This window comes from Dasypus novemcinctus, chromosome 8, assembly GCF_030445035.2.
Source record: "Dasypus novemcinctus isolate mDasNov1 chromosome 8, mDasNov1.1.hap2, whole genome shotgun sequence".
Classification (NCBI taxonomy): domain Eukaryota; kingdom Metazoa; phylum Chordata; class Mammalia; order Cingulata; family Dasypodidae; genus Dasypus; species Dasypus novemcinctus.
Window position 1 is genome coordinate 98,772,513 of NC_080680.1, and position 25,373 is coordinate 98,797,885.

The window sequence follows — 25,373 nt, forward strand, 5'->3', positions numbered from 1 at the left end:
ACAGGTTTAAATTATTAGAACAATAAAAAACTTAATATAATTTAGAGCATAATTTATGAAAAATACTGCCTATTTGAAATTGTCTTTAGTGCTTTAAATTGGGGAGGAGATAATAAAAAAACTGAACTAAGGCTTTTGGGTATGATCTCATAATTTTCAGGATATGATTTTTTTTCTATCAGGGAGAAAAGTTCTGCTATCTATCTTCTAGTGTCAATAATAATAATAACAATCACTTATATGTGTATAGTGCTTTATATTGCATTTAATATTATATTTCAGTTTCACTATGAGGAAGAAAGTATGTGTTATCTTTAGTCTAGGTATTAGGGAATTGAGTCCTACAGAATTGGGAACTTGCCCAAAGTGACAATAGTCAGTTAGTGGTGGAGACTAGAAGCTGGGCTTAAAAATTACCAGTTTATTGCACTTTCACTCTACTATACTGCCTCTCCCTAGTATATATTGACTTGACTTTCCATGTTGACCGTTTTAAATAAAGACAAAGAATACTGTGTTAAGGGATTTGATTTTGTTTTGGTCATCCTGAGGAAGTTCTTCCTACCAAAAAAAAAAAAGAAACTTCTAGAAACCAGAAGTCTGCATACTAATGAGTATGATTTGTTAATGTTCAGGCAATCCACCCATTTATCGTTTTTGGAAAGATGATCAAGACGTAGACAGCTCTGCACCTAACACTGCCACGGCACATATGGTAGAAACAACTGCCTATGCTTTACTCACCATCCTTGCCTTGAAAGAGATGAATTATGCTAACCCAATCATCAGATGGTTGTCTGAAGAGCAGAGGTATGGAGGTGGCTTTTATTCAACCCAGGTAATATTTCTTTGTCTTGGGTCATCCACTTGTAGCATGTTTACTGTCTCTCACACCACATGTTCTATGCTCATTCTGGACTCCACACGTTTGTCCATCTAATGAGCATGCCGTAGATATGAATAAATGTTTAGAATTGGACAACCTTTAGGGCTGATCTGTATTGCTACCCTCATTACACTGAGGAAGAAATGAGCCCAGGGAATTCATTCAGGGAGTCAGTGGCAGAGCCAACATCAGAACACACGTCTCCTGGCTTCAAGCCCAGGACTTCTTCATGATTCTCAATGACCATGAGGCCTTGGAAGGTTATCGGCAATTATATCACATTCTATGTGGCTAACGGCGGCTGCCGGGTGGGCAAACGTACTGATGAAATAAATTAAAAGTGAGAGAAATACTGGTTGTTGTGTGCTTATCTATATTTATCAATACAAACTCCTATATATTTACAAATATAAATCACTTTTTGATAGGTTTACCAATGTTAACTCATTTGAATATGTATATTTTATGTTCCAATTATTATCTAGCTGTATAATATATATCTGTAGTCAAAGTGAAATATCTTACCTGTTCAATGGATGCTTAGATAATAACAGAGTGAATGTATCTATGTATGTGACAGTTAGGGCTAAAGGAGTCCTTCAGGAACACTTCAGTGATCATCTGGAAGGAGGAGGCAGTGGGTTTCATCTCAGCTGTCAGGTTAGCAGGGAAAAGTGTCCTATTTGCTAGCACTTGCAGATGAGGTAGCCACAGATTTACCATCTCTGATCTAGTTACACTTCCCTTTTTATAGATGGGGAAGATGAGGTCCAGAAAGATAAAATCCATTCATTTATTCATTCAACAAACACCTATTGAATACCTACCACGTGCAAGGTGCTGGTGCTATAATTGATGTCAGAAGAGATGTTCTACCGGCCCCCATAAATCTTACGTTACAGAAGGGAAGGCCAACAATAAACTGTAAATAAAATGAGTACTAACTGCAGTGAATGCTGTGAAGGGCACAGCAAGAGACTGTGGAAGGGGGGTCTCACTGTAGAGATATTTAAGCTGAGATGGAAGAATGAGAGGATAGCCCTGCAATAAGCAGGAACAATTGTGCAGAGGCTTGCCCGGGACACATGCTGGGCTCTGGAGAACCTGGATCTGAGCTTCCTGTGCCCATTCCATGCCTTTGCCGTTACTGCCCATGAACAGCAGCCTCTTCGCCGAGGAGAAAGAGACCTTCCTTCTGCCTCCACACTGGGGCGCTTATCCAATTTCAGTCACTCTGGGGTTTCATCTCTGGCCAATGCTGCCCCACCCACTCTTAAGAAAGGGTGTTTGTTATTCAGGGAGGATGTAGATAAGCTAAACACATTTTTGTGTTGTCTTGCTGATTGTTTCCAGGATACAATTAATGCCATCGAAGGCCTGACAGAATATTCACTCCTGGGTAAACAACTCCGCTTGAACATGGACATCAGTATTTCTTACAAGCACAAGGGTGACTTCTACCATTATAGGATTACAGAGAAAAATTTCCTCGGGAAGCCAGTAGAGGTAAATGAAGACCTTTTTATAATACTTCACAATCGAATGGGACCTTGAAATCATCTCTCTCACCCTTATTTTTATAAATGTATTTATTCAATTAAACTTATACTGAGTGCCTGCTAGGCCCTAAGCAGTGGTGACTGCTATGTCCTTGGCACTGGGGATTCAAAAGTAAAACATGAAGAGCCTGTCTGCTGGGAGGACACAGTCATTTAAACTGTGAAAAATAAGAGCCTTGACAGGGACTTGGAGGTGCAAAGTGGGGCATCCTGACCCAGTCTGAGGGCTGGTGGGATTTGTCAACTGCCTCCTGACGTGGGTTAAGTCTGGAGGACTCAGAATGAGTTAGCCAGGGGAAGAGAAGGTAAGACTGGTGCAAACACAGGAGCAGCACGTGCCAGTGGTACATCCGAAGAGTGAGAGAGAAGGCGCTTGAGCCTCTGCCCACGGCACAGGTGGCCCCAGCCCACACGCACGCTGTGGCAGGGTTGGAGCTGGTCTTCGGGTCCCTAACTCCTCGCCCCTTATCCTTTGCTACTGCTGGCCATTTAAAAGGAAACACTTTGATTTCTTAAGAGAATTTTACAAAGAAAAGGACACGTTGGGAAAACTAGGATCTATATTAATAAGAGCAGTTGCCAGTATGCAGCTACTGTTACCTATTTTTCTGACTGCACTTTAAATTATTTACAGGTATATTTAAATATATGCATAATTGGAAATAGTTCTTACAGTCTTCGTCTTTAGAGACTATAAATCTGTGTTAGCAATAGGTAAATAGGTATGACACGTAAAATGAATGCACAGAATGCAAGCTGGTAGCCCATATTTTTAAAAAATGATGCAGATATTGATAAAATCAGGTTTCAGATAAGAAATCTGATTTTCAACTTCTTTTGAATAAACAAAGGACGGCAACAGTGGCATGTGTTCTTCAGCTTGCCACAGTCCTCACCAGTCACCCTGTCTACTTATGTCCATACTTGCTTCACACATGGGCTTTTGCCCGCAATTGCATTTGTGGCCCCTAGTTCAGCAAGTGTGTCCTTTCCCTGGGGGCTCTTAGAGTTCACCAGAGATTTACATCCTAAGCCTGAGGTCTAAACACAAATGAGAAGCTCTTGACGTGAGGAGCGTGGTAGGCCCATCTGAGGTAGCTGGAGTTGTTCTTCTGTACCAGGGTCTCGTCTCAAGAAAGAACCTTGTCTTCTTGAACTAATTAAAACCTCAGCCCAGGGTACTGCCTGCATGTAAAATCTAGGCTGCTGTTATCTAGTTTGGAATTCTCTTCTATAGCATTTCCTAAAGCCTGTTACATGAAATAAATGTTAGGTGGTCAGGTAAGTGTGGTCAGGTCAGTTTAAATGACGTTAAGCAAGCTCTTTAGCACAGGATTCTCCTGTCTTTAAGATGTTCTGACTCTGTGGAGGAAGGGGCAGGGGGAGGCAAGACTCAGTGTACAGTATTTCCCCAACTTGTTTGTCCACAGAACCCTTTTCTCATGCAGTATCTTAAGACACTGGCTTACCAGGAGATCAAGAAAGCTGACCTATTCATTATACCTACCTCTACTAAAATTCATGTCCTTTTGGGAAAAAAATTTCTTTTGCACTTGTGTGCTGTGTAAAAAGAAGGGAAGTCTCCAGCCGTGGAGGAAGTGAAGAACTGACTCTTTAGGCCACTTGCTCAAAATTCTCTCATACTTTCCTCAGATTAGGGAGCATTTGGACGGTAGAGTTCCTCTGACGGGAGACTTACTTAATTCGGTTCATCTCTTTACTTTGCTCCTAGAAGAGCAGCAACGCCTAAGGATTTGGCAGCCTCGGTGGAGTTCTGGGGGTTTGGGGTGGGTGTCGGGGTTCAACAAGCCAAGGCCAGTGGGAAGTGGGGAAGCCACTGGGAGGTGGAAGAAGGGTACAAAAGGGGAGATAGAAAAGAGTCAAAGATGGATTTTACCCACTTCACAGTTATACCTAGGTTACCTGCTCTTGGTGCAAATGGAAACGATCTCCTTTGACACATAGAATGCTGATGCTGAGCTAGACCCCGACAGGAATTTATTCAGTTGGCAAAAGGAGATGAAGATCCAGTTTTACCACAACCATATGCAAATGAAAATGTATAACCCAAAGTGACCTCAGACGTGTTGGTTTTGCTGGTTCACTTGGGAGATCTGAGATATCTCATTTACAGGTAGAAGGAAAAGGGAAAATTCCAGCATTTTTAGCGCCTGCTACGTGCACAGGCTCTTCAGTGCCTTATCCACTTAACCTCATGAGTAAAGACTGGAAGGTGACAGTGCACTCTTTTCATTGCTCTTATACCCACTCCCTCTCAAATGATAGTACCATGTTTTTTCTCTCTACCTTTCCAGGTGCCTCTCAACGATGACCTCGTTGTCAGCACTGGTTATGGCAATGGCTTGGCTACAGTACACGTAAGTGTTTGAGAGCTGATAGGGAATTACAGGTCCGTATAGGCAACATAAAAAACCCTTAGGGAATTTGCCACAAAATCACAGAAATCTGGGTAATCATGACTGAAGTGGGATTCATTTATCTAGTTCTTACTAGCTATCTTGGTAGCTGTCCTCATGATTTCTTTCTGAAAATGGCTAGGTTAGTCCCCATATGTATACATTCTGTATTTGTGGAAACTATGTATATAATTAAATATACATTTCATAGTTACATAGACATATTTTAAATATATACACATACAGATCATGTTTTTATGGTTAGCGTCTAGTCACATTCCCTTCATCCAGCATCACTGGGGATTGATGTATTACATGTAAGGGCCAAAGTGTCTTCTCTCTTAGCCATTTGACATTTACAAGTTTTTCTGAACTGTTTATGAACATCTGTGCATCCTTAAACTACGTATTCTGAACATTAGCGAACATTCTATGGATGATTTTAGTTATGCTCTGTGCGTTAGTTCATTTATTCCTTGAAGAAATAGTGTGTAGGATTGTGCTGGGGGAAGGGCTGTCACCTCTAGAGGCTCAGTCTACCACACCTGTAATTTGTTGTTTAGCATGTTGCTGTGTGGGCTGGGAGAAAACCACACTTCTTGGCACTGTAGTGGTCTGTGTAAAATTAGAGCGAAAGGGCTCAAGGGAGAGCCTTGGAAGCTTTCCTGTTGAGTAAGGTGTTCAGACTTGACTGCCTGGGATGTGACCAATATTCTGCCAGGCCAGAACTTGTTTTTTGCTTACTTTAGGGTTCTTGGCTATGTTTCAGACTGTGGAACTTGCTGAGAGTCCAGCTGTGGGGAAAATGGGTCATTAATGTTGACCATCTGCACTGGATTAAGAAAACGATACTTCAAACACCCATCTGCAGTGACAGTATTGCATGATAACTTTTTTCACTTTTCCAGTTTCAATTTCTTTATTTGTCCCAATGTAGGTAGCAACCGTAGTTCACAAAATCAGTACCTCTGAGGAAATTTGTAGCTTTCATTTGAAAATTGAAATCCAGGACTTTGAAGGTAAAAACAGTATAATTTACATTGTCATTTTGGCTAAACATAAAGAATATCAGATAAAGAGTTTCCTTGATTTTGCTCCAAAAATAGAATGTCTTAATTCTTTTTGACATCCAATTAAATTTACTGTCATTTATCATAATAGGGTTAACTCTTCAATAGTAGTTGGAGACTGTTATTAAATAACAATAACTAAGCTAAATATATTCATTATTGATCAAGAAATTATTCTGGCATTTAGAAAGGTAACTGCTTTTAAAGCCACAGACAGGTCTAATTGTTTGCATTTCTGTTACCTTTGTATCCACGTTCCATTCCAGGCCCCTGAATTTTTGTGATCACCTTGTTAGTTTTCCATCCCTTAGCCTTTCTTTCTACACTCCAAAAGGTTCACCAAATGCACATTTCTTGGACTCCATTTTCAACTTGGTCCCTTAAGTACATTTGATCTTTTTTATAATTTGCCTGCTTGTTTTCACCTGCAGCCTTCACCTCCTTCTGCTAGTGGTTCTCCCCTTGCAGTCCAAAATCAAGCCCACTGCACACTCCTGCCCTCCTCCCCTGCCTCTCACCCACCCTGGGTCAGGGCGAATGCAGCTGCCTCTGCCCAAATGTCTTTCATTTGTGGCTCAGAGGCCTGTTCCTACATGAAACTTTCCAACTACCATTAATCCAGGAGACGCTCTCCTTCCCTCCCTCCCTCCAATAGCCTCCAAATGTGGTACCAGTTTATATTTACCTTAAACGACTTCCCCTTTAAATTAGAAGTTTTTCGAAAGCAGAGAACTGGTCTAACTATTTAAAGCAGGGGTTCTTAACCTTTCTTGTTCCATGGACTGCTTATTAAGTCCATATAATACCAAGTATTATTTAATAAATGTATCACTCCCACACCAACATGTCCCCACAAGAGTGTTTCTTTTTGAATTTCAATTCAAGCTCACGGAACCCCTTTAAGAATCCCTGCTTTAACGGTTTCCTAGTATTGTCAGGAGCCATGAATGTCCATTAAACTCACCAAAAGGGCCAACTTCAAAATTACAAATTATTTTTGAGTGTCTTCAGGGGCCTGCTTATTCATGATTTTGTTCTGACAGGTTCCAAAACAACTAAAACCAGTTTACTCTTCTTTTTTTGCATGTGTTTGATTGCTTGCATGTTTGCTTATTTGCCTGTTGTTTATGCTAGCATCCAGCTACGGCGACTCGGAATATAAGCGCATAACAGCATGTGCCAGGTGAGCCCATTTGCACAAAGAGGAACGTAGACTTCGAGTTCTCACCTTTGCCACGGCATTATTTCTTTACATTTCAAAAAATTTTAAGGTGGCCAGATGATGCAAAGGTATTCACATTTTCTATGCAGAATGTAATAGGTATTCTTAAATAAGTACTTAATGTAAAGAACAGCTTTGGTTTTGCTCTATATGGTTTTCTCTCCCTTTTTTTTTTTTTTTTTTTTTTGGTCTTTTTCCTAATTCAAACACTTTTACAAATTTTTTCTGCCCTCAAGAAAGGTGGAAATGTGAGACAAGTATTAGGAGAAGAAAAAACAACAGATTCTCTTATAAGCAGCTCCTACTTTTTTACTTACAAAAATCACATTTGCCCAGCAAAATCCCTGGCCATTATCAGCCAGTGGTTCTCAACTCAGCCTCACATGAAAGTCAACCGGAGAGCTTTTAGAGCTTTCTAAAGCTCAGATCTCACTCCTAGAGGCTTTTCTAATGGTAGCCAAGATTGAATACCCCTCTGATTCTAAACCCTCTAATGACTAACTACAAAGGCCTTAAATTGGCCACTCTGTTAGTTTCCTTTTGCTGCTACAACAAATTACCTCAAACTTAATGGCTGAAAACAACTCATATTTATTATCTTACAGTTCTGGAAGGCAGAAGTTCTAAAGACAAAGTGTCAACAGGGCCACATTCCTTCTGAAGGCTCCAGAAAAGAATCCATTTTCTTGCCCTTTCCAGCCTCTAGAGGCTGCCTGCATTCCTTGGCTCGTGGCCCCTTCCTCCATTTTCAAAGCCAGCACTGGAGCATCTTCCAGTCTCTCCGACTCTGACCCCTGCTTCCACTGTCACACCTCCTTCTCCTTCTCTTCAAGACCCTTCACTTAATTACATTGGAAAGACTCTTTTGCCATACAAAGAAATATACTGACAAGTTCCAGGGAGTAAGATGTGGACTTCTTTGGGGGCCATTATTCTGCTTACCACAGCCTCCACCCTAAAATGTTCATACCACTGCATGTTTTTGAAAATATGAATATACTTTTTTTTAAGGTTCCGGGGCCAGGGATTGAACCTGGGACTTTGTGGGAAGCCGGCACTCAACCACTGAGCCACATCAGCTCCCCTGAGTTGGTTTTTTCACTTGTTTGCATACTGCTTTTTGTTTCTTCAGGAGGCACTGGGAGCCAAACCAGGGACCTCCCATATAGGAAGCAGGTGTTCAGCAGCTTGAGCCACATGCACTCCCCTATAAATATGCTTTTTAAATTATTTTTATTTATTTACTTTATTTTTTTGTTTAAAAAAATGTTTAAAGAAGCTTTAGATTACATAAATGTTACATTAAAAAACATAAGGGATTCCTATATGCCCCACTCACTCCCCCTCCCACAATTTCCCACATTAACATCCTTCATTAGCGTGGTACATTTTTACAATTGATGAACACATATTGAAGCTTTGCTACTAACCATGGACTGAAGTTTACGTTATAGTTTACCCTCTGTCCTGCACAATTTTGTAGGTTATAACAAAATGTATAATGGCCTGTATCTGTCATTGCAAAGGCATGCAGGACAATTCCAATGTCCCAAAAATGTCCCCATATTACAACTATTCTTCCCTTTCCCATCTCTCAGAACCTCTGATGGCCACTGCTTTTATATCAATGATAAGAGTTCTTCCATTGCTATGATAATAATAGGTCTACTTCAGCCCATTTTTCTTTCCCCAGTCCTGAGAACATCAATTATAACAAATGTACTATCCCCATGTAAAATGTTATTAATAGAAGAGAGGGGAAAGGGGGAAGGGCATTGGGTATATGGGAATATCCTATTTTCTCTTTGTGACTTTTCTGTATCCTAAAGCTTCTTTGAAGGCAAAATGAAAAAAAAAAGACACTAGGGGAATATATAGAGGAAAATGTCACTGTATATTTAAGACAACAGATCTTAGCGAGGAAAGATACAATGTCTAAAGAATTTTTTTATTATTTCAAATTTTTTTTAAATTTTGTGTTTTATTGTTATTTTTTAAATTATTGCTTAATTTTCTTATTAATTTCATTTGATTATTTTGTTGGCTTCATTTTTGGAGAGCTTGGATCACAGAAGGGTCACAACAGTGGCAGGGGAAGATCTCTAGTGTGGGATGTCAGTGATGGGGGGATGCATGGGAAGAGGTTCACCTGGGACATGCCTCTAAGGCACATGAATATGTTCAAGTGTTCATGGGACATTGCCTCAGTGGGTGGAGATCCACGCAACAACCAAAAGAATATTCCCACCCTGGGGAGTTCTGCTATATTCTCTAATAGGACAGGAAGAATCCCCCAAGTGCAAGGGCAGTGCCTAGTGAAAGAACACAGATCATTATGCCACCCTTGATACTGATGATTGTACTTATGAAACTATTCTTGTGAAATTGAAACTTAGCCTAGTTTTATATATTGCCTAAGAGTTATCTCCTGAAAGCTTCCTTGTTGCTCAAATATGGCCTCTCTCTAAGCCAAACTCAACACATAAATAAATGTAATAACTTCCCCCCACTCCACCCCTGCCCCCAGCATGGGACATGACTCCAGGTGTGAGCCTCCCTGGCACCAAGGGATTATTACCAAGCATCAATTAGCGATACAACTGGAAAAAGACCTTGACCAAAAGGGGGAAATGGTAAATACAAATGGGTTTTTATGGCTAAGAGATTTCAAAGTGCTGCCCTGCGCAAAGAATGCTGTGCCACACAGGGGTGTCCCCCACATAGGGGTGCCCTATGTGCAAGGAGTACACCCCGCAAGGAGAGCTGCCCTGTGCAAAAAAAAAAGTGCAGCCCACCCAGGAGTAGAGCTGCACACACAGAGAACTGATGCAGCAAGATGATGCAACAAAAAAAGCAGCATAGTTTCCCAGTGCTGCATGACAAGAGTGCAAGTGGACACAGAAGAATACACAGTGAATGAACACAGAGAGCAGACAACAGGGGTATAGGGGAGAGAAATAAATTAAATAAATCTTTTTTTAAAAAAGGATAACTTAGAAGTTCCATAGAGTAGTATAATTGATTAGAGCTGAAAAGCACTTTAGGGATAATATATTATCTCCTAAATTTAGAAATAAACTGAGACCTGAAGAGGTCAAGTAACCTGTCAAGTTCTCAAAGTTAGAAAGAAGCAGATCCAAGACTTCCAACCCATCCAATATCTAAACCACCCCTTCAATCAGTGTAATCTGAGACTACTGATACCAAGAAACAGCACATTGTTTCTTCTTGCCTACCTCCCAGCTGTATTTGTGAGCCCTAGCCTGATCTCGCTCTCTTTCTTAGATTCATTTACTATTCAGCAGGCATGTAATGCCTACTTCCTTCCTTGGCCAGTCGCCACTCTCTGTTCCCCCCAAACACCTTCCTCAATCCCTGAAGTCTCTCTGTTAAGGTTGCCTTTCCCAGACAACTTCCTTCCTCCTAACTGCTGTTCCTGCTCTTGGGTACCTTTCTGCTAGGGGAGAGAGGGTGGCCACAGTTGTTCAGTCCATAGCAGTTGTCATGGGAAGATGTGATCATACTTGTTCCTGGCAATGCTAGAATAAATCCATGGGACCCTCCTCGAAGACGTAAAGAGACAACATAAGGAAGGGCTCTTTGATGGTGGAATAGGAAACCTGTGTGGTAGCCACTATCCTGAAGTATTCAAGTGACCTTCAGCAAACCAGTGATTTCTCTGAGCCTCTTTAAGGTGAGATATTAGAGTATCTCACCTTGAAGTTTCTTCCAGTTCTTGTTTCCCACAGCTCTGCTATATATAGGAAAGCTTTTATCAAAATCTGATTCATTCAACTGCATTAACAGGAGGCCTAAATTCCAAATTAATAAACAAAAGAGAGCAAATAGAGTTGTAATATTGACTGTTCTATCCTTTGGTTTTTACAAATTTGGGACAGAATGTTAAAAAAAAAAGCCAGATGGAATATGCTTTTGGCTCTGACACAGAAGTTAGGTTGGATAAATTCCAAAAGTAAGTGTGTAGTACTTATTCATGTGAAAAATTCTTTGCCTTCAAATACAGTCTCCTGATTTAAAGTACCAGCATACAATTTCTGTGTTCAGAGGGTCTCTTTCGTGTACTTAGCTTTTTACAACCTCCCTTTTGTATTCATAAGAAAAGAAAGAAAGAAAAAGGATTTCATTTCTATCCTTCTCTCAGAACAAAATGCCTTTGGGGAAGATTGCTGTCTTTGGCAGCAGGCAAAGAGCTTCTTGAAAGGAACATTTCTGTTCCATGGTTGAAACAGTCTCCATGGCAACTAGTCATCAAGACTCCAGCAACCTTTTCATAGACACTCTCCACTCGGAGGCCCTTTTCCATCCTGTTGACAGAGTATTTGCATCTGTGAGCAAGAGTTCTCTGTTTCTGGTGATACTCACCCATCCAATTGAGGAGATGTTCAGATGTCACATTACAGTTCCCAGGCTAATTTGGTGAAGAAGGGGGTTGCATTTTTATGATTCAGAGGTCTTATGGTATTTTTAATTATGATGGTCAGTATTACATTTAAAACTTCTAATTGTTTTATGACTCTGTAAGGTGTAATTGGGGAAAAGATATCCCCTACCATCTCACTAATGTACACAATGCCTCTCATTTCACTAATACTCAGTCCATTAGGATCAGTTCATTTTCCCCTTGTGAGTCTGTCTTCCCAATTTCTTCCTTAATCCTGACTGCTCTTCCAAGCTCCCCTTTCAAATGTCTGCATGCCTAGACAAAGGAGGTTGGTTCATGACGCTCAACCATTGCAGAACCATACTTGGCCTTGCCCTGCACCTCCCCCTGTTCCACCAGCCTGCCCCTTAAGTTCTCTAACTCTGCCGTATGGTAGCACCAAGCCTCTGTCACCCAAAGCTAAACACTTGGAATTAGATAGATAAATTTTAAAAAAGAAGAATTTACTTCTTTACAATTCATTTTACAAATAAGAGAATGAACTCTAGAAAGAGGAAATGGTTTGTGGAAATTTCTCAGCAGAACTGGGATAAAACCCAAGTTTACTGATTCCCCATTTCAGTGGTCTTTTCTCCCTTACCAAAAACAAAACGATAAACCTCCCATTTCACTCCCTTGGACTTTCTTCTTAGAGATTCCCACCAGCACAATTCCTAGACAGGGAATTGTGTTTGAAACATTTTAAAAATAATATTGTCACCATTGTAAAAAATATATGTATAGAAAATAGAGAAAAGTTTGGAGAAAAAAAAGATCGTCACTTATAGTCTCACCATCCAGAGAGAAGTGCAGTTAATATTTTAGTGTTTTTTTTCCTGTCTTTTCCTGGACATGTTTATTGAGTCTCTTTCTAATAAACCATTAATTTGCTTCTTTGAATATGCTCCATTAAAACAGAACTAGAGTGAGAACCAGGAGACCTAGAGTCTTATGCAGCTCTGACATGATCTAGCCATATGCCTTCCTCTCATCCTCAGTTTCCTTAGCTAATTAACTAAGAACTTGAGCTGGATAACTTCTATGATCTCCTTCATTTCCTGAATGGTAGTACATTGATAATATTGCTCAAATGAGTGAAGGGTTAGGATGGTACCTCCAATGTCTCTTGCAACTTTAATATTCATTGATTCTAATGCATATATTGGAGGGGCAAGTAAGTGGAGACTTAAATTCCAAAGCTAAAGTCTACAAAGGAATATGACTTTTTCTTAAGGAATCTTACCCACTCATTTCTTGCATTTTCTACTCTAATTTCTTTTAGCTACAAGCCCAGCAAGGAAGAATCTGCATCTGGATCCTCCCACGCAGTGATGGATATCTCTTTGCCTACTGGAGTCAATGCAAACTCAGACGACTTAAAAGATGTAAATATTTTCTTTTAAATACTGTTGTGAATGCTTGGTTTTGTTTTCTGCATTATTTTACAGATAAAGTTGTTTCCTTTCATTTTAATACGTAACTCTCATAGAATCACCCAGAATAGTCTATCCAAACCAACACTCTACCTATGTTTTGATTTTTCAAAGTGAAGTGGGGTATAGACTTAATTGCCTGGTCTGGAAAATGTGAGTGTATATGCCAACGTGTTTAGACTCTCTCAGGAAGGGGTGCGCTCCTCAGCTTCTCTGAATATTGGGGCGTATCCCTGGGAGCTAACATCCTGTCAACAGGTGAATGCAGTTGAACAAAAAGATAATAAAATTAAATTTAGCTTTTCTCTTTCCTCCCTTAGCTTGTCGAAAGAGTGGACCAACTATTAGCCGATTACCAAATCAAAGATGGACATGTTATCCTGCAACTGAATTCTGTAAGCACTGCCTCCCCTTTTTTCCTTTACGATTACTACCAAAAATTACAGGCTAACATTATGAGTCCCTTCTCTCCTGAGGTGTTTTTTTTTTTTTTAACATTTTTTAAAATTTTTCTTTTTTTTTCTTTTTTTTTAAATTAAAGTTAATAGATCACAAGGAATGTTACATTAAAACCTTAAAAAAAACAAGAAATATAAAAGTTTCCCATCCTGTGGTTTTCTTAAATCCTTGAATTTGTCAAACAGATTCCCACCAATGATTTCCTTTGTGTCCGATTCCGGATATTTGAACTTTTCCAAGTTGGATTTCTGAGTCCTGCTACATTCACAGTGTATGAATACCACAGACCAGGTAATCAACTTGCCTCTAAAATTTCTTCAGAAGACTATTTTGTATTCTTTACAGAACCTTTAGAAATCTACTAGAAGCCAGTTTCCTATTTTATATATTGCCTCTCTCAGGCCTACTTGTCACTAAATTATGAAATCCCAACATGGACATACAAACTACAGTGTGACTTTGAGCAAATCATTTCACTTCTCTGGTTCTTGATTTCTTTGTTTTTAAAATAACGAGATTACATTACTCCCAACTTAAAAACTCTTTGCCTCAAGTTTATCTTTTGTGTTCACTTTCAGTATCTATTACATCTCTTCTTTTGAGAAGCCCATTTACCTTCCTGTTTCTTTAATCCTTCCGGAATCAATTTCTACCCTATCTAACATTTTACTGATAGTTCTATTATAGCATTTGTCACATTGCCTTGTAATTATTTGTTTACATGTCTTTCTCACCAACCTCAGATAGTATATCTTTGGGTCCCTAATGTCTATCATGTCAGGTTTGAAATGTGTACTCAGTAAACATTTGCTGAATTAACAACCCTACATTTGATCACTCCACCACTTCTGAGAATGTTAAGTGATAGAAGAATTCTTTGGTTCACAAGCCAGCCCTTTCTACCTTGGACATTTCTACTTGTTAGAAAATATTGAACCAAATTTTGACATCCATTCATTCTAGTTTTATCTTCTGAAATCACAAAGAACACGTGATATATATACATATATTTAGGAGGTACCAGGGATTGAGCCCAGGACCTGGCACATGTGAAACAGGCACTTAACCACTGAGCTACACCCACTCCCCTTCCCCTAGAGGTATATGAAGGTATTTCTTCTCTTCTCCACCTAAACAATTACAATTTTTTCAGTAGATCCTCCTGCAACAGCTAAACATAAAGCCACCTCTGCCCTCTTTCATGTCACCATGAATGAACTGCATTTTCAAACATCAATTTTCCAATATATGTTTAGCCCCTATTGCTCAGCAAAATTTACAAGTTAGTTAAACCAGCTCATCTATTACACCATTGTTGTCTTTCTAAGACAGCCTTGCCATATATGTTATAAATGTTTCCCCAGCTTATTCTCTTTTGACTTTATTGACTGTTTTTTAATGCAGAAATGTTTATGTTTTATATGATCTGGTCCTTTGTGGCTTGTGGATTTTGCATTTCAGTTAGAAAGTCTTTCCCCAAAGCAAGATTATTTTTAATTACATATTCTAGTCCTTTTATAGTTTATTTTTAAAACCTTTAAATCTTATATCTATATGGAATTTATTCTGGTGTAGGGAATGAGGTAGAAAATCCACTTTACTATTTTCCAGATGGCTAGCCAATTGTTCCAATTCCACTTATTGCGTTATCCCTCTTTTCTGGAGGGACTATTTCAGCAGTATGGTTAACAATAGAGCAATCCACTAGCTGTCCAGAGAGTCAGCTGGACAGGGGATGATCCCAGCAGCATTGTAAATGGCAGGAAACTTTGAAAGTAAGTGGAGAGTGTTAAAATAGACCTAGGACTAACATAGTTCCATCTCAAGCTGTGTGCAAATTTAGGAAAATAATTTAATCAAGTCACTTATCCGTGCTTTCATTGCCACAGACAAACAGTGCACCATGTTTTATAACCCTTTCCATACCAAACTTCAGAAAGTCTGTGCAGGAGCAACATGCCAATGTATAGAAGGTAAGCTTCTTTTAACGTATTTAGATTGCGTTCTTGTTTAAATCAGGTGCTCATAATCCAAAACTCGGTCAGGAAGAAGCTATTTAGCAAACTGTTGTTCTCAGAAGTAGAAATGTAATCTCAGTTTATTGAAAGCTAATGATTTCTTAAACCTTTTAAAGCTACTTCTCTGCAACTCCTGAGCAACCTAACAGTACAAACGATCAGTGGCAAGAACCACCAGCCAGCCAGTTGTGGGATAGCATAGGGATAACATGATCATAATACTAATGGAATTTTTTACTTTTCCCCTGATCTTTTTAAAATAGGGCCACAGCCTAAGGGAACAGGGGCTCAGGATTGAACTGCAAGCTCCTCTTTCTTTCACCTTATTCTCCTCAGTTAATGGAATTACCTGTTTATTATCCAGTTCCATTCAGTCTATTTTAAATTTAAGGTGGTCTTCTTGGCCAAGGAAAAAAATCCAGAACTCACCAATATTTGGCAACTGACCCCAAATGGGTCTGGACTATTTTTGTTTTGTTTTGTTTTCAAAGTCCTTATATCTATACATTTCCCAAATGCTTATTGTACCATCTTATAGCTATAAATCTGTCAAATTATCATTTTGGGTCCCGCAAGAGATATATGATTTTTGGTCATATTCATGATAGAAAAAATTTCTCCCTTCAAAGGAAGCATATCAATTTCTAAAGAGCTGAGTGTGGACTATGGTGGGAGTGACCACCCCACCTAAGAATGGTTTATGTTTAAGATTTTGGTTTTGTGTGCTTATTTGTTTGTTTTGTTTTTCTTTATGTAATGCTTCACTTTATGGAAAAGGAGAAAATGGAATCTAGTATTTGTAAGATTATATTAGAAGCCTCTACTCCAGATGACAGTGTCTTCTTCCTCACATTATCCTAACTTTTACCATCTTTCACAAAATCCAGCTGACTGTGGGCAAATGCAAAAAAAATTGGATCTGACCATTTCTGCAGATACTAGAAAACAAACAGCGTGCAAACCAGATATTGCATATGGTAAGTTCAAACATGTAATATATTGTTCTCTTAAACATGAAATTTAGGAATATTTTATTGAAACTTTACATAATGATTACATGATACAAAATTCCATGTGTTCCCTCAAAAAAAAAAGCCACCAATTTTCAGCGTTTATATGCAAAATTGTTCATCCTTCAGTAAAGAAATGTGATTTTCATTTAAAACAATAGGAATGGCACACGCACTCAGTCAAAAAACTTTACCCCAATGATCCTTTTGAGATACAGACACTAAAACTTATTCAAAGGGAGCATTTTAAGAAGCCACAGAGGTTTAGGATTTCAGTGCTATGTTCTTCCAGTTGATTCAGCAGACACAGAGGTGCCCTTTGGGTTTGATTTTTTAAAGGCAAAGTAATAATAGAATTTACTAAATAACTTTAAGACATGCAGAATTACAATCCATGTTTGAGACACTCTCGATTTCTAAAGGAGACCCTCCTGGTTGCCCAGATCCCTGAGTCACATCATATGCCTATGAGGACAGTGGCAGCCTGTCTTGAGTTCCCCATAGAGTTCATTCCTTTATTTTCTAGCCAAAATGTTTGAAGTTTATTTCTGGCACTTTTTTTTTGGGAGATAACTCTTGAGAGATAGCATTTGAGATAACACTTTCAAATCCTTTCTTAAAAATCGGTAAGGTGTTATTTATAAGTAAATAAAATAAGTACAGTTGATTAGCACTTTGAAATTTACCAACTCCTTTCATGTATCTTCTCACTGGAGCCCCGAGTCACCTCTTCAGGGTAACAGGAGATTATCCCTATTTTATTGATAAAGAAGCTGAGGCTCAGGGTGATTAAATAATTTGCTCAAGGTCACTCAGGTAGTGAGTGGTAGAGTTAGGAGGCATTCTGGGCTCTAGTATTATTTCCATTATATTACACCAAGTTCCCTTAATGGAAATACCATCATCAGAAAGAATTTTGTATAGTTTATAGTATTTCTTTCCTTCATATTCATCTTGATTTAAAAAAAAAAAAGTTTAAATGCTGACCAATTAAGCCAAGATCCACTGCAGTTTTTAAAATACTTTTACACTTGAAGAAAATTCTATATTGTTTTTACAAATCATTTCTTCCCTGCATTTTAGAGATATTTAGCTCTTAAATATCAGAAACCTATATTAACACAGACAATGACAAGAACATGGATTTATTTTGCCTGACTGGCTAGTTCTGGAGACTACAGACTGATGCTAGAATAACAGAACAGAAACAAGATAAAATAGGAATCTTTTCTCAGGCCACCTAGAAGAAATGGTCTTTCCAGAGCTGAGGTCAGATATACCATGGATTAAACATTGATGCCTGAATGAAGAGAAAATGGGGTTGGGGGTGGTTCATGTCAGATAGCTGCCAACCCAAGGAACCATGAGGAAGACAGCAAGAATCCTATTAGCAACTCAAGATCAAAGCTGGTGGGGGGGAGCAGATTTGGCTCAACTGATAGAGCGTCCACCTACCATATGGGAGGTCCGCGGTTCAAACCCAGGGCCTCCTGACCCATGTGGTGAGCTGGCCCACACGCAGTGCTGATGCACACAAGGAGTGCCGTGCCACACAGGGGTGTCCCCGGCATAAGGGAGCCCCACATGCAAGGAGTGCGCCCCGCAGGGAAAGCTGCCCTGCGTGAAAAAAGTGCAGCCTGCCCAGGGGTGGCACCACACACACGGAGAGCTGACACAGCAAGGTGATGCAGCAAAAAGAGACACAGATTCCCTGTGCTGCTGACAAGAATGCAAGTGGACACCGAAGAACACACAGTGAATGGACAGAGAGAGCAGACAACGGGGGCGGGGGGGGGGGGGGGGATAAAAAATAAATAAATAATCTTAAAAAAAAAAAAGCTGGTGGGGGTGAATGAGGTAGTGACGCAAGGAAACAAGGGGTTCCCTGATGATCATGTAGAGGAGAAGGAATGAGCTCTTCAAAGAGCCTTGTCATTTCACCCACCACCTGTGGGCACTCCTCCACTAATCTTAAAGATCAGTGTCTGAACTTTGCAGCTAACCAAAGTTGGTTTGCCTCATGTGCTTCTGTTTTCTGTTTTTTTATTTAACATGACTCATCCCAATCAACCTGTTCTATAACAGTGGCCACAGCCAAGTTTCATTTCTCATTAGTTTGACAAATTCTGTTTTTTATTGGACATGACATTAGTGGTATTAAGCATGAATGTTTTGGTTTTTTTCACCAGCTTATAAAGTTCGTATCACATCCAGCACTGAAGAAAATGTTTTTGTCAAGTACACTGCAACTCTTCTGGATATCTACAAAGCTGGTGAGAGTTCATTCATTCATTTGTTCATTCTTTCCTTCAACAAATATTTAGTTATTATGTTCCAGACATTGTATTAGACAACAGCAGATGCAATTTGAATAAGACTACCAGGGTTCCTGACTTCATAAAGCTTATATTCTACTTGGGGATATACTTTAAAAAAAAAAAAGAAAATGGACCAATAAATTAAACTATAAATTATAATAAAAGTATTATATATTAAATCAAGATTGGACTAATGGGGAAACTCCTTCAGTATGGTTAAGAGCTACCCTCTTCCAGGAGATAATATTAGGAGTTATCCATTCTTAAAAGGAGACAAAGGGAACAGAATATGCAAAGGCCTTGAGGCAGAAAAGAACCTGGCACCATCAGGTGACTGAACTGTAACGAGTGAGGGAGAGATGAGAGAGGCAGGAGCTGGGTCACACAGGATGTTATAGGATATGATAACAAGTTTGGGTTTTATTCTAGAAAGCCAAAGGGAAGCTAGTAAAAGGTTTTAGGTAGGCAAGTAACATAATCTGATTTATGCTTTTTAAAGTTCATTCTGGCTTCTATTAGTGGTGGCAAGAGTAGAAACAGGAAAACCAGTTCAGAGCACTTACAGAGTGCAAAGCCTTGGTTTGGATGCCATGTGACATACATGACAGTTTTCATAACTGACACAATAAAATAAGTATGTAAAATAATATATAAGACAAAATGTTAAAATATTTCCCTTTTATTCTCTAAGTGAACTAAACTATAAATATCATAAAACTGCTTGCCAAATGACATAAATTATAATACAAATGACTCATGAACTATTCTGATAATTAAAAATAAGTTTTTTATTCTTAGAAATTGCCAGTGTGAATTTTTGTTTGATTCACTCCATGGTGCCCCTGTTTGAGCCTTGATTCAACAACAAGGAACCACATCACACTCTTCCAATTATGTCTCTATTGAATTGATAATCACTACATGACTTAGGATCTCAATAAATAATTTCTCCTAAATGGCAACAATGTTGTTCCTATTGGTGCTGAGCTTTCTCTCGGTTTCTGCTAAATTAACAGTAATCTCATTCAAAATGTGTCTAGTCCTTATGATATTGTCTGGTATTTTTACGTATTCATTATTCCTCTGTTATCAAATAAATCATGAAAATAATTTATTGAAATGACATATTAAGTTTTTCTAATTTTCTTAATTTGCATTCCTCTTCAGTCTTCTGAATTTTACAATTATTTGACAAAGTTTCAGGATTCACAAATTTTTAAAAACTTAAAAGTTCATGATATTTTTCACTTTTGCCATTAAAAGCAAAAACATTTTAATATAGTTTTTCTCTTAAATTGATATTTTGTTTTATTTCAATGGCATATCATATTTCTTAATTTTACAAGCATTCTTGCTTCACTTTTATTCTTTTTACTTATTATCATAGAATAAATTTTATTATTCATTCATTACCCTGTCAGCTTATAATTTCTAAAACATTTTTGTTGAACAGCTAATAATAGTATTGACATAACTTCTAGACCATCATAGCCCAAACAATAAAATATATATATATATTCCTCTTCTAAATGTTTACTCCTATTTTGCAATGTCTGTCAATATTGGTGTGATTCAGAAACTGTCTTTGCAGTTCTAGCTCTAATGATTGCCATCAAAATCCAGTATTTTTCCAGTATTCATTATTGCAATTTTTTCAGCTCTTCAGATTTTATTTAATTCTTTCTAGTATTTATTAGCTGTATGGTAGTAAATACAAATTTACAAAGATAACATTTAATATGATTTGCTTAGTTTGTCTCTTTTATTGATTTATCCAGGGATAATTGAACAGATGATTTGGTCAGTGTGAAATGGAAACATCTGGAAATTCCAAAACTTTTGCTGAAGCCTCAGACTTCTCTATGACATTAATTTTTCACTAATGTGGTGCTCATATAAATAACTTTTATTGAACCCTTTCCTCTCAAACCTTAAGAAAGTAGTTTGATATTATTTGATATTATTTTGTTATTCCTTTCAGTACCTGGAGATCAACAAAAACCATCAAACCGTCTTCAAAGTCTTCAATTTTGCATTTTATATAATTTAAAACACTTTTTATATGAATACTTGATTTTTAAATTAAATCTTATCTTTTACCTTAGTTATATTTTCCAAAGAGCTGTTTTATCATTTCAGTAGATATAAACCTTGCTATAAGGATCATAAATAAGCTAAATTGCAATAATATATTTGTATTGTTATTTTTCTCTTTTGAAATACTATCAAATATTTCAAGTTTGAAAATGTTTGATTTTTTTAATGTAAGATTTATTTATTTATTTATTTCCACCTTTGTGGCTTATTCCTTTTTCTTTTTTTTCTTTTTTTTTTTTTAAAGATTTATTTATTTATTTCTCTCCTCTTGTCCCCCCCACCCCAGTTGTCTGTTCTCTGTGTCTATTTGCTGCGTCGTCTTCTTTTGTCCGCTTCTGTTGTTGTCAGTGGCATGGGAACCTGTGTTTCTTTTTGTTGCGTCATCTTGTTGTGTCAGCTCTCTGTGTGTGCGGCACCATTCCAGAGCAGGCTGCACTTTCTTTCGCACTGGGCGGCTCTCCTTACGGGGCGCACTCCTTGCGGGTGGGGCTCCCCTGCGCGGGAACACCCCTGCATGGCATGGCACTCCTTGTGCGCATCAGCACTGCGCATGGGCCAGCTCCACACGGGTCAAGGAGGCCCAGGGTTTGAACCACAAACTTCCCAGATGCCCTAACCACTGGGCCAAGTGCACTTCCCTCATTTCTTTTTCTTTTGCTGTCTCTTCTCTGTGTCCATTTGCTGCACATTTTTTCTGTGTCTGCTTGCCTCCCTTTTGTTGGGTCATCTTGCTGTACCAGTTCTCCGTGGCGCACAGGCCGTCAGCTCTCCGTGGCGCATGGGCCAGCTTTTGCCTTCACAAGGAGGCCCTGGGATGCAAACCCAGAGCCCCCCATATGGTAGACGGGAGCCCAACTGATTGAGCTACAGCCACTTCTCATGCTTGATTATTTTCAACCATCACTTGAGTTAAAATTATAATAATACTTTCTGAATTTTCATTTGCTTTATGAACACTCTGGCAAAAATTTTTCTGGTTTTTCTTACTTCAAATTTTTCACTGTATGAAACTGATTTGTGATGTTCTTTTACTTTTTTCCTCCTTGAGGATCACAAATTTTCTTTATTTGAAACAAGCTTTCTGTTCTGATGAAATATGTAGGCCTTGAGCACTATCAACTTGCCACAATCCAACTTTTGAGCACCGTTTGCACCCAACATTCACATTATGAGCAATAATAAGCCATTGCTGTTTTTACTAAAATAACCCAGTACTTTTCATTACAGAACTACAAATTCATTGTTTTATTTTAAAGGATTCTTGTAGAGTATCAAAAGACATTCCAGAATATCCTGATTTTTGCACAGCAGCAGATAACCCCCAAGCTATAATCCTTTATCATTTTTACTTTGTTCTCCTGTAGATTCAGAATATTTATGTTCATTTCTAAGAGGAAATGTTAAAAAACTTATGCATACTGTGTTATCTTCTCATTTGGGTGTTCATTTTTAATAGTTATTGCAAATTTTAGATGTATAAATATCAAAACACATTTATCACTTACATGAGAATTGCTTCACACCAACAATAAACTAAAATAAAAACTAAACTATTGAGAATCAAGGACAACTATGTAGATTGAGGATAATGAAATATTGATATTTGTCCTAAAACACAGGATGCCTAAAATGAGTGAGAACATAGATGAAAAGAGGAGCTGCAGTTAATTAACTAGTCTCTCTTCTTCTGAATATGTTTGAATTTTTCCATAATGAAACATTTAAAAAATAATAAGGTCCCACACAAACCACACTGCTTACCATGACAGGGACTGAATCTGCGGATAGTGCTGAAAATGTTACTCAGACAAGAGGCCATGTGTTAACAGTCATTAGGACAGCCTCAAAAATCAGCTTGAACTAATGCATGTATTTAGAATTAACATTACTAATTAAATTTTACCATCTACAGTTACTGTTTCATACCAACAGTTTTCTAGTATTTTAATAATTGGTATGAATCTGCCAGAGCTTGGTACCTAGATCTCAGCCCAGAATATACAACAATGAATCAGACACTGTCCCTGCCTCAAGAAGTTTCCAGGCTAGCTGGGGAGACAGGCATGTGGAGTGAAACATTTTAAGAGGATTCAAGTATAATGGGAACAAGAGGGGAAGAGAGGTTTTTAGCACAAAGAGGATCAAGGTATATTTACTGGTTATGTCAGGATTGAAGATGGTTTGAAGATGGGTAGAAATTCAAGGGTTCAACATAATGAATGAATTACAGGTAAGGCCACCAGCTTCTAGGCTACTTCTGAGTTCTTTGAGAGTCCCAGTTATTCTTAAAATTTTCCAAGTTTTCACGTCTTGTACTTTTCTATAATACAAAGCTGTCCACTGTCAGCAACCAAATATTTTTACATGCTTTATAACACATAGAAATTAATATCATTCAACATAAAGAAGTTCTTTTAATTCCTAGTACTACAAGGGTAATAATGACAAGCACTAATTCATGCAAATGTTCTACACACTTTCATATATTAACCCTTTTAATTCCACATTAGTTCTATGAGGTAGGTTTTATTATCTCACATTTTTCAGATGTGGAGCCTGAGCCCTTAAGTGGGGAGTATAAGCCATTGCCCAGGGCCACACAGCTAGGAAGTAGCGGAAATGGGATTTAACCCCAGGAGTCTGGCTACAGATTCCACTGCCTTAAATATACAGATATTCCTGCTGTCTCTTTTCATTTACTTCTCACACAAATTTATACTGATTAGTAAATAGCCACAAGGAAGCTGAAATCATGGGAAAGTTTATAACTGCAGCATTAAAATATCATTGTGATAACCGTACTTGGGCATCCTTCAGGGGAAGCTGTTGCTGAGAAAGACTCTGAAGTCACCTTTATTAAAAAGATTTCCTGTGGCAATGCTGACCTGGAACAAGGAAAACAGTATTTAATTATGGGTAAAGAAGCCCTCCAGATAAAGTACAATTTCAATTTCAAGTAAGTCACCACTATTTCGGGGACTTTGATTTTCCTTCCAAAGCAGAGGGTATTTGGTTCTGAAATACACTGTATGTTTCCCTTGTGTCCTGCTTTTGACCAACAAACCATTACATGCAAAAGTGAAATAATATGAGTTAAAGAACAATTTAAAGCCATAACGACAGCTGAGGGTTCAGCGGATTAGTCAAGCAACTGAGGGACAAGTCTGAATCCTCACCTGACCTCCCCAACCACCACAGCCGCTCCTTCTACTTGTTGCCAGACTGCTCTGTTTCTAAAGAGGAAAATGCTTGAATAAGCATTTTATTATCCATTTGAAAAAATAAACTTTGAAATGGATGCTATTTTGCCTTTAGCCATGGGTGCCCCAAGCAGCTTCACTGTCCCTCGGGGGTTTGTGAAACTTCCCTGGGAAATGCTGGTCTAGAAGAGTTTGACTGACCACTTGACCACTGGGTACCTTACATGGGCTGAGCTCATACACAGGAAATCAAATATGGGTTTTTCCTTATCCATGGCCATAATCACAAACAGTCATTTTCATTTTTTTCTTGATAGGTATATCTACCCTCTGGATTCCTTGACCTGGATTGAATATTGGCCTGTGGAGGCAGAATGTCCATCGTGTCAAGCATTCTTAGCTAATTTAGATGAGTTTGCTGAAGACATCTTTTTAAATGGCTGTGAAAATGCCTGAAGAAGTTGAGCAGCACAGAGTTTTCTCTTGTGGACTTTCTGTTGACATTTCTCTCTGTGTGTGTATGTAACATTCACAGCTGGTCTTATTTGGAAAGCTCACTTAGAATTCATGGCCCTTGCTTTTATTAGGAACAATATTAAGAGCTGTAACTTTCTAAAATAATATGGCCTTGGGGAATGTGGAGACAGATACTCCAAGGTTATTGGACACCAGAAGCAATGAACTGGAAACCTCCGAAAACCAACCACCAGGACTGTCAGTGGGGCCAAAAAAATAGGTTCATTGAAATGTAGTATCTTACAACAACATGGCCTTTCCTGGAAAGAAAATACCAAGGAACAGAAAACTGATCATTAAAGCTCGACTTTACTTTCACAGTGTGCTTAATAGCATGTTATTTTATGCTAGGTCAACTTCAACAACACAAAGAGAGACGAAGTGAGAGACGGAGAGAAGTAGAGAGCCTTCACCCTGAGAAGGCCTAACTTCAGAGCCCTCAGCAAACTGAGAAGGAAGGAGAGTTTGTCTCTGCCTCTTGGTCCCCTTTCATCACCCTCTGATAGGAGATTCCTCTACTCCCCTCTCTTCCCTCCCAGCACATATTCATTTCACCAGCACCTTGCTCTTTCCAGTAATTTCTCTACTGGAAGGCAGATTCAAGTGCAGCAACCTGGCAAAAAAAACAAAAAACAAAAAAAAACCCTGAAGGACACTCAGGAGACCTTGTTTTACTTCTACCCATGTTCTCTCTTGAGCCTCTGTCTGAGCTTTATATAAGAAGATT

At 38.5% G+C, this 25,373-nt stretch overlaps 1 protein-coding gene across 3 annotated transcripts in view; it reads left to right on the forward strand.

The window, feature by feature from the left end:
* C5 (complement C5) overlaps positions 1-24,964 on the forward strand; it is a 99,541-nt gene extending 74,577 nt beyond the window's left edge. Inside the window, exons 29-41 of one of the 3 annotated variants that reach the window (XM_058302465.1) lie at positions 636-838; positions 2,240-2,392; positions 4,761-4,823; positions 5,800-5,881; positions 7,067-7,115; positions 12,878-12,980; positions 13,349-13,423; positions 13,673-13,778; positions 15,377-15,460; positions 16,393-16,482; positions 18,705-18,788; positions 23,748-23,886; positions 24,448-24,964. In XM_058302465.1, the coding sequence (XP_058158448.1) occupies positions 636-838; positions 2,240-2,392; positions 4,761-4,823; positions 5,800-5,881; positions 7,067-7,115; positions 12,878-12,980; positions 13,349-13,423; positions 13,673-13,778; positions 15,377-15,460; positions 16,393-16,482; positions 18,705-18,788; positions 23,748-23,886; positions 24,448-24,586 (1,370 nt within the window). In that variant the 3' untranslated portion in view covers positions 24,587-24,964. Of the gene's footprint in view, positions 1-635; positions 839-2,239; positions 2,393-4,760; positions 4,824-5,799; positions 5,882-7,066; positions 7,116-12,877; positions 12,981-13,348; positions 13,424-13,672; positions 13,779-15,376; positions 15,461-16,282; positions 16,483-18,704; positions 18,789-20,814; positions 20,991-23,747; positions 23,887-24,447 lie in introns of those variants that run through there. The other 2 variants (XM_058302466.1, XM_058302467.1) reach the window with 2 other exon arrangements.
* The last annotated feature ends 409 nt before the right edge of the window (positions 24,965-25,373 follow it).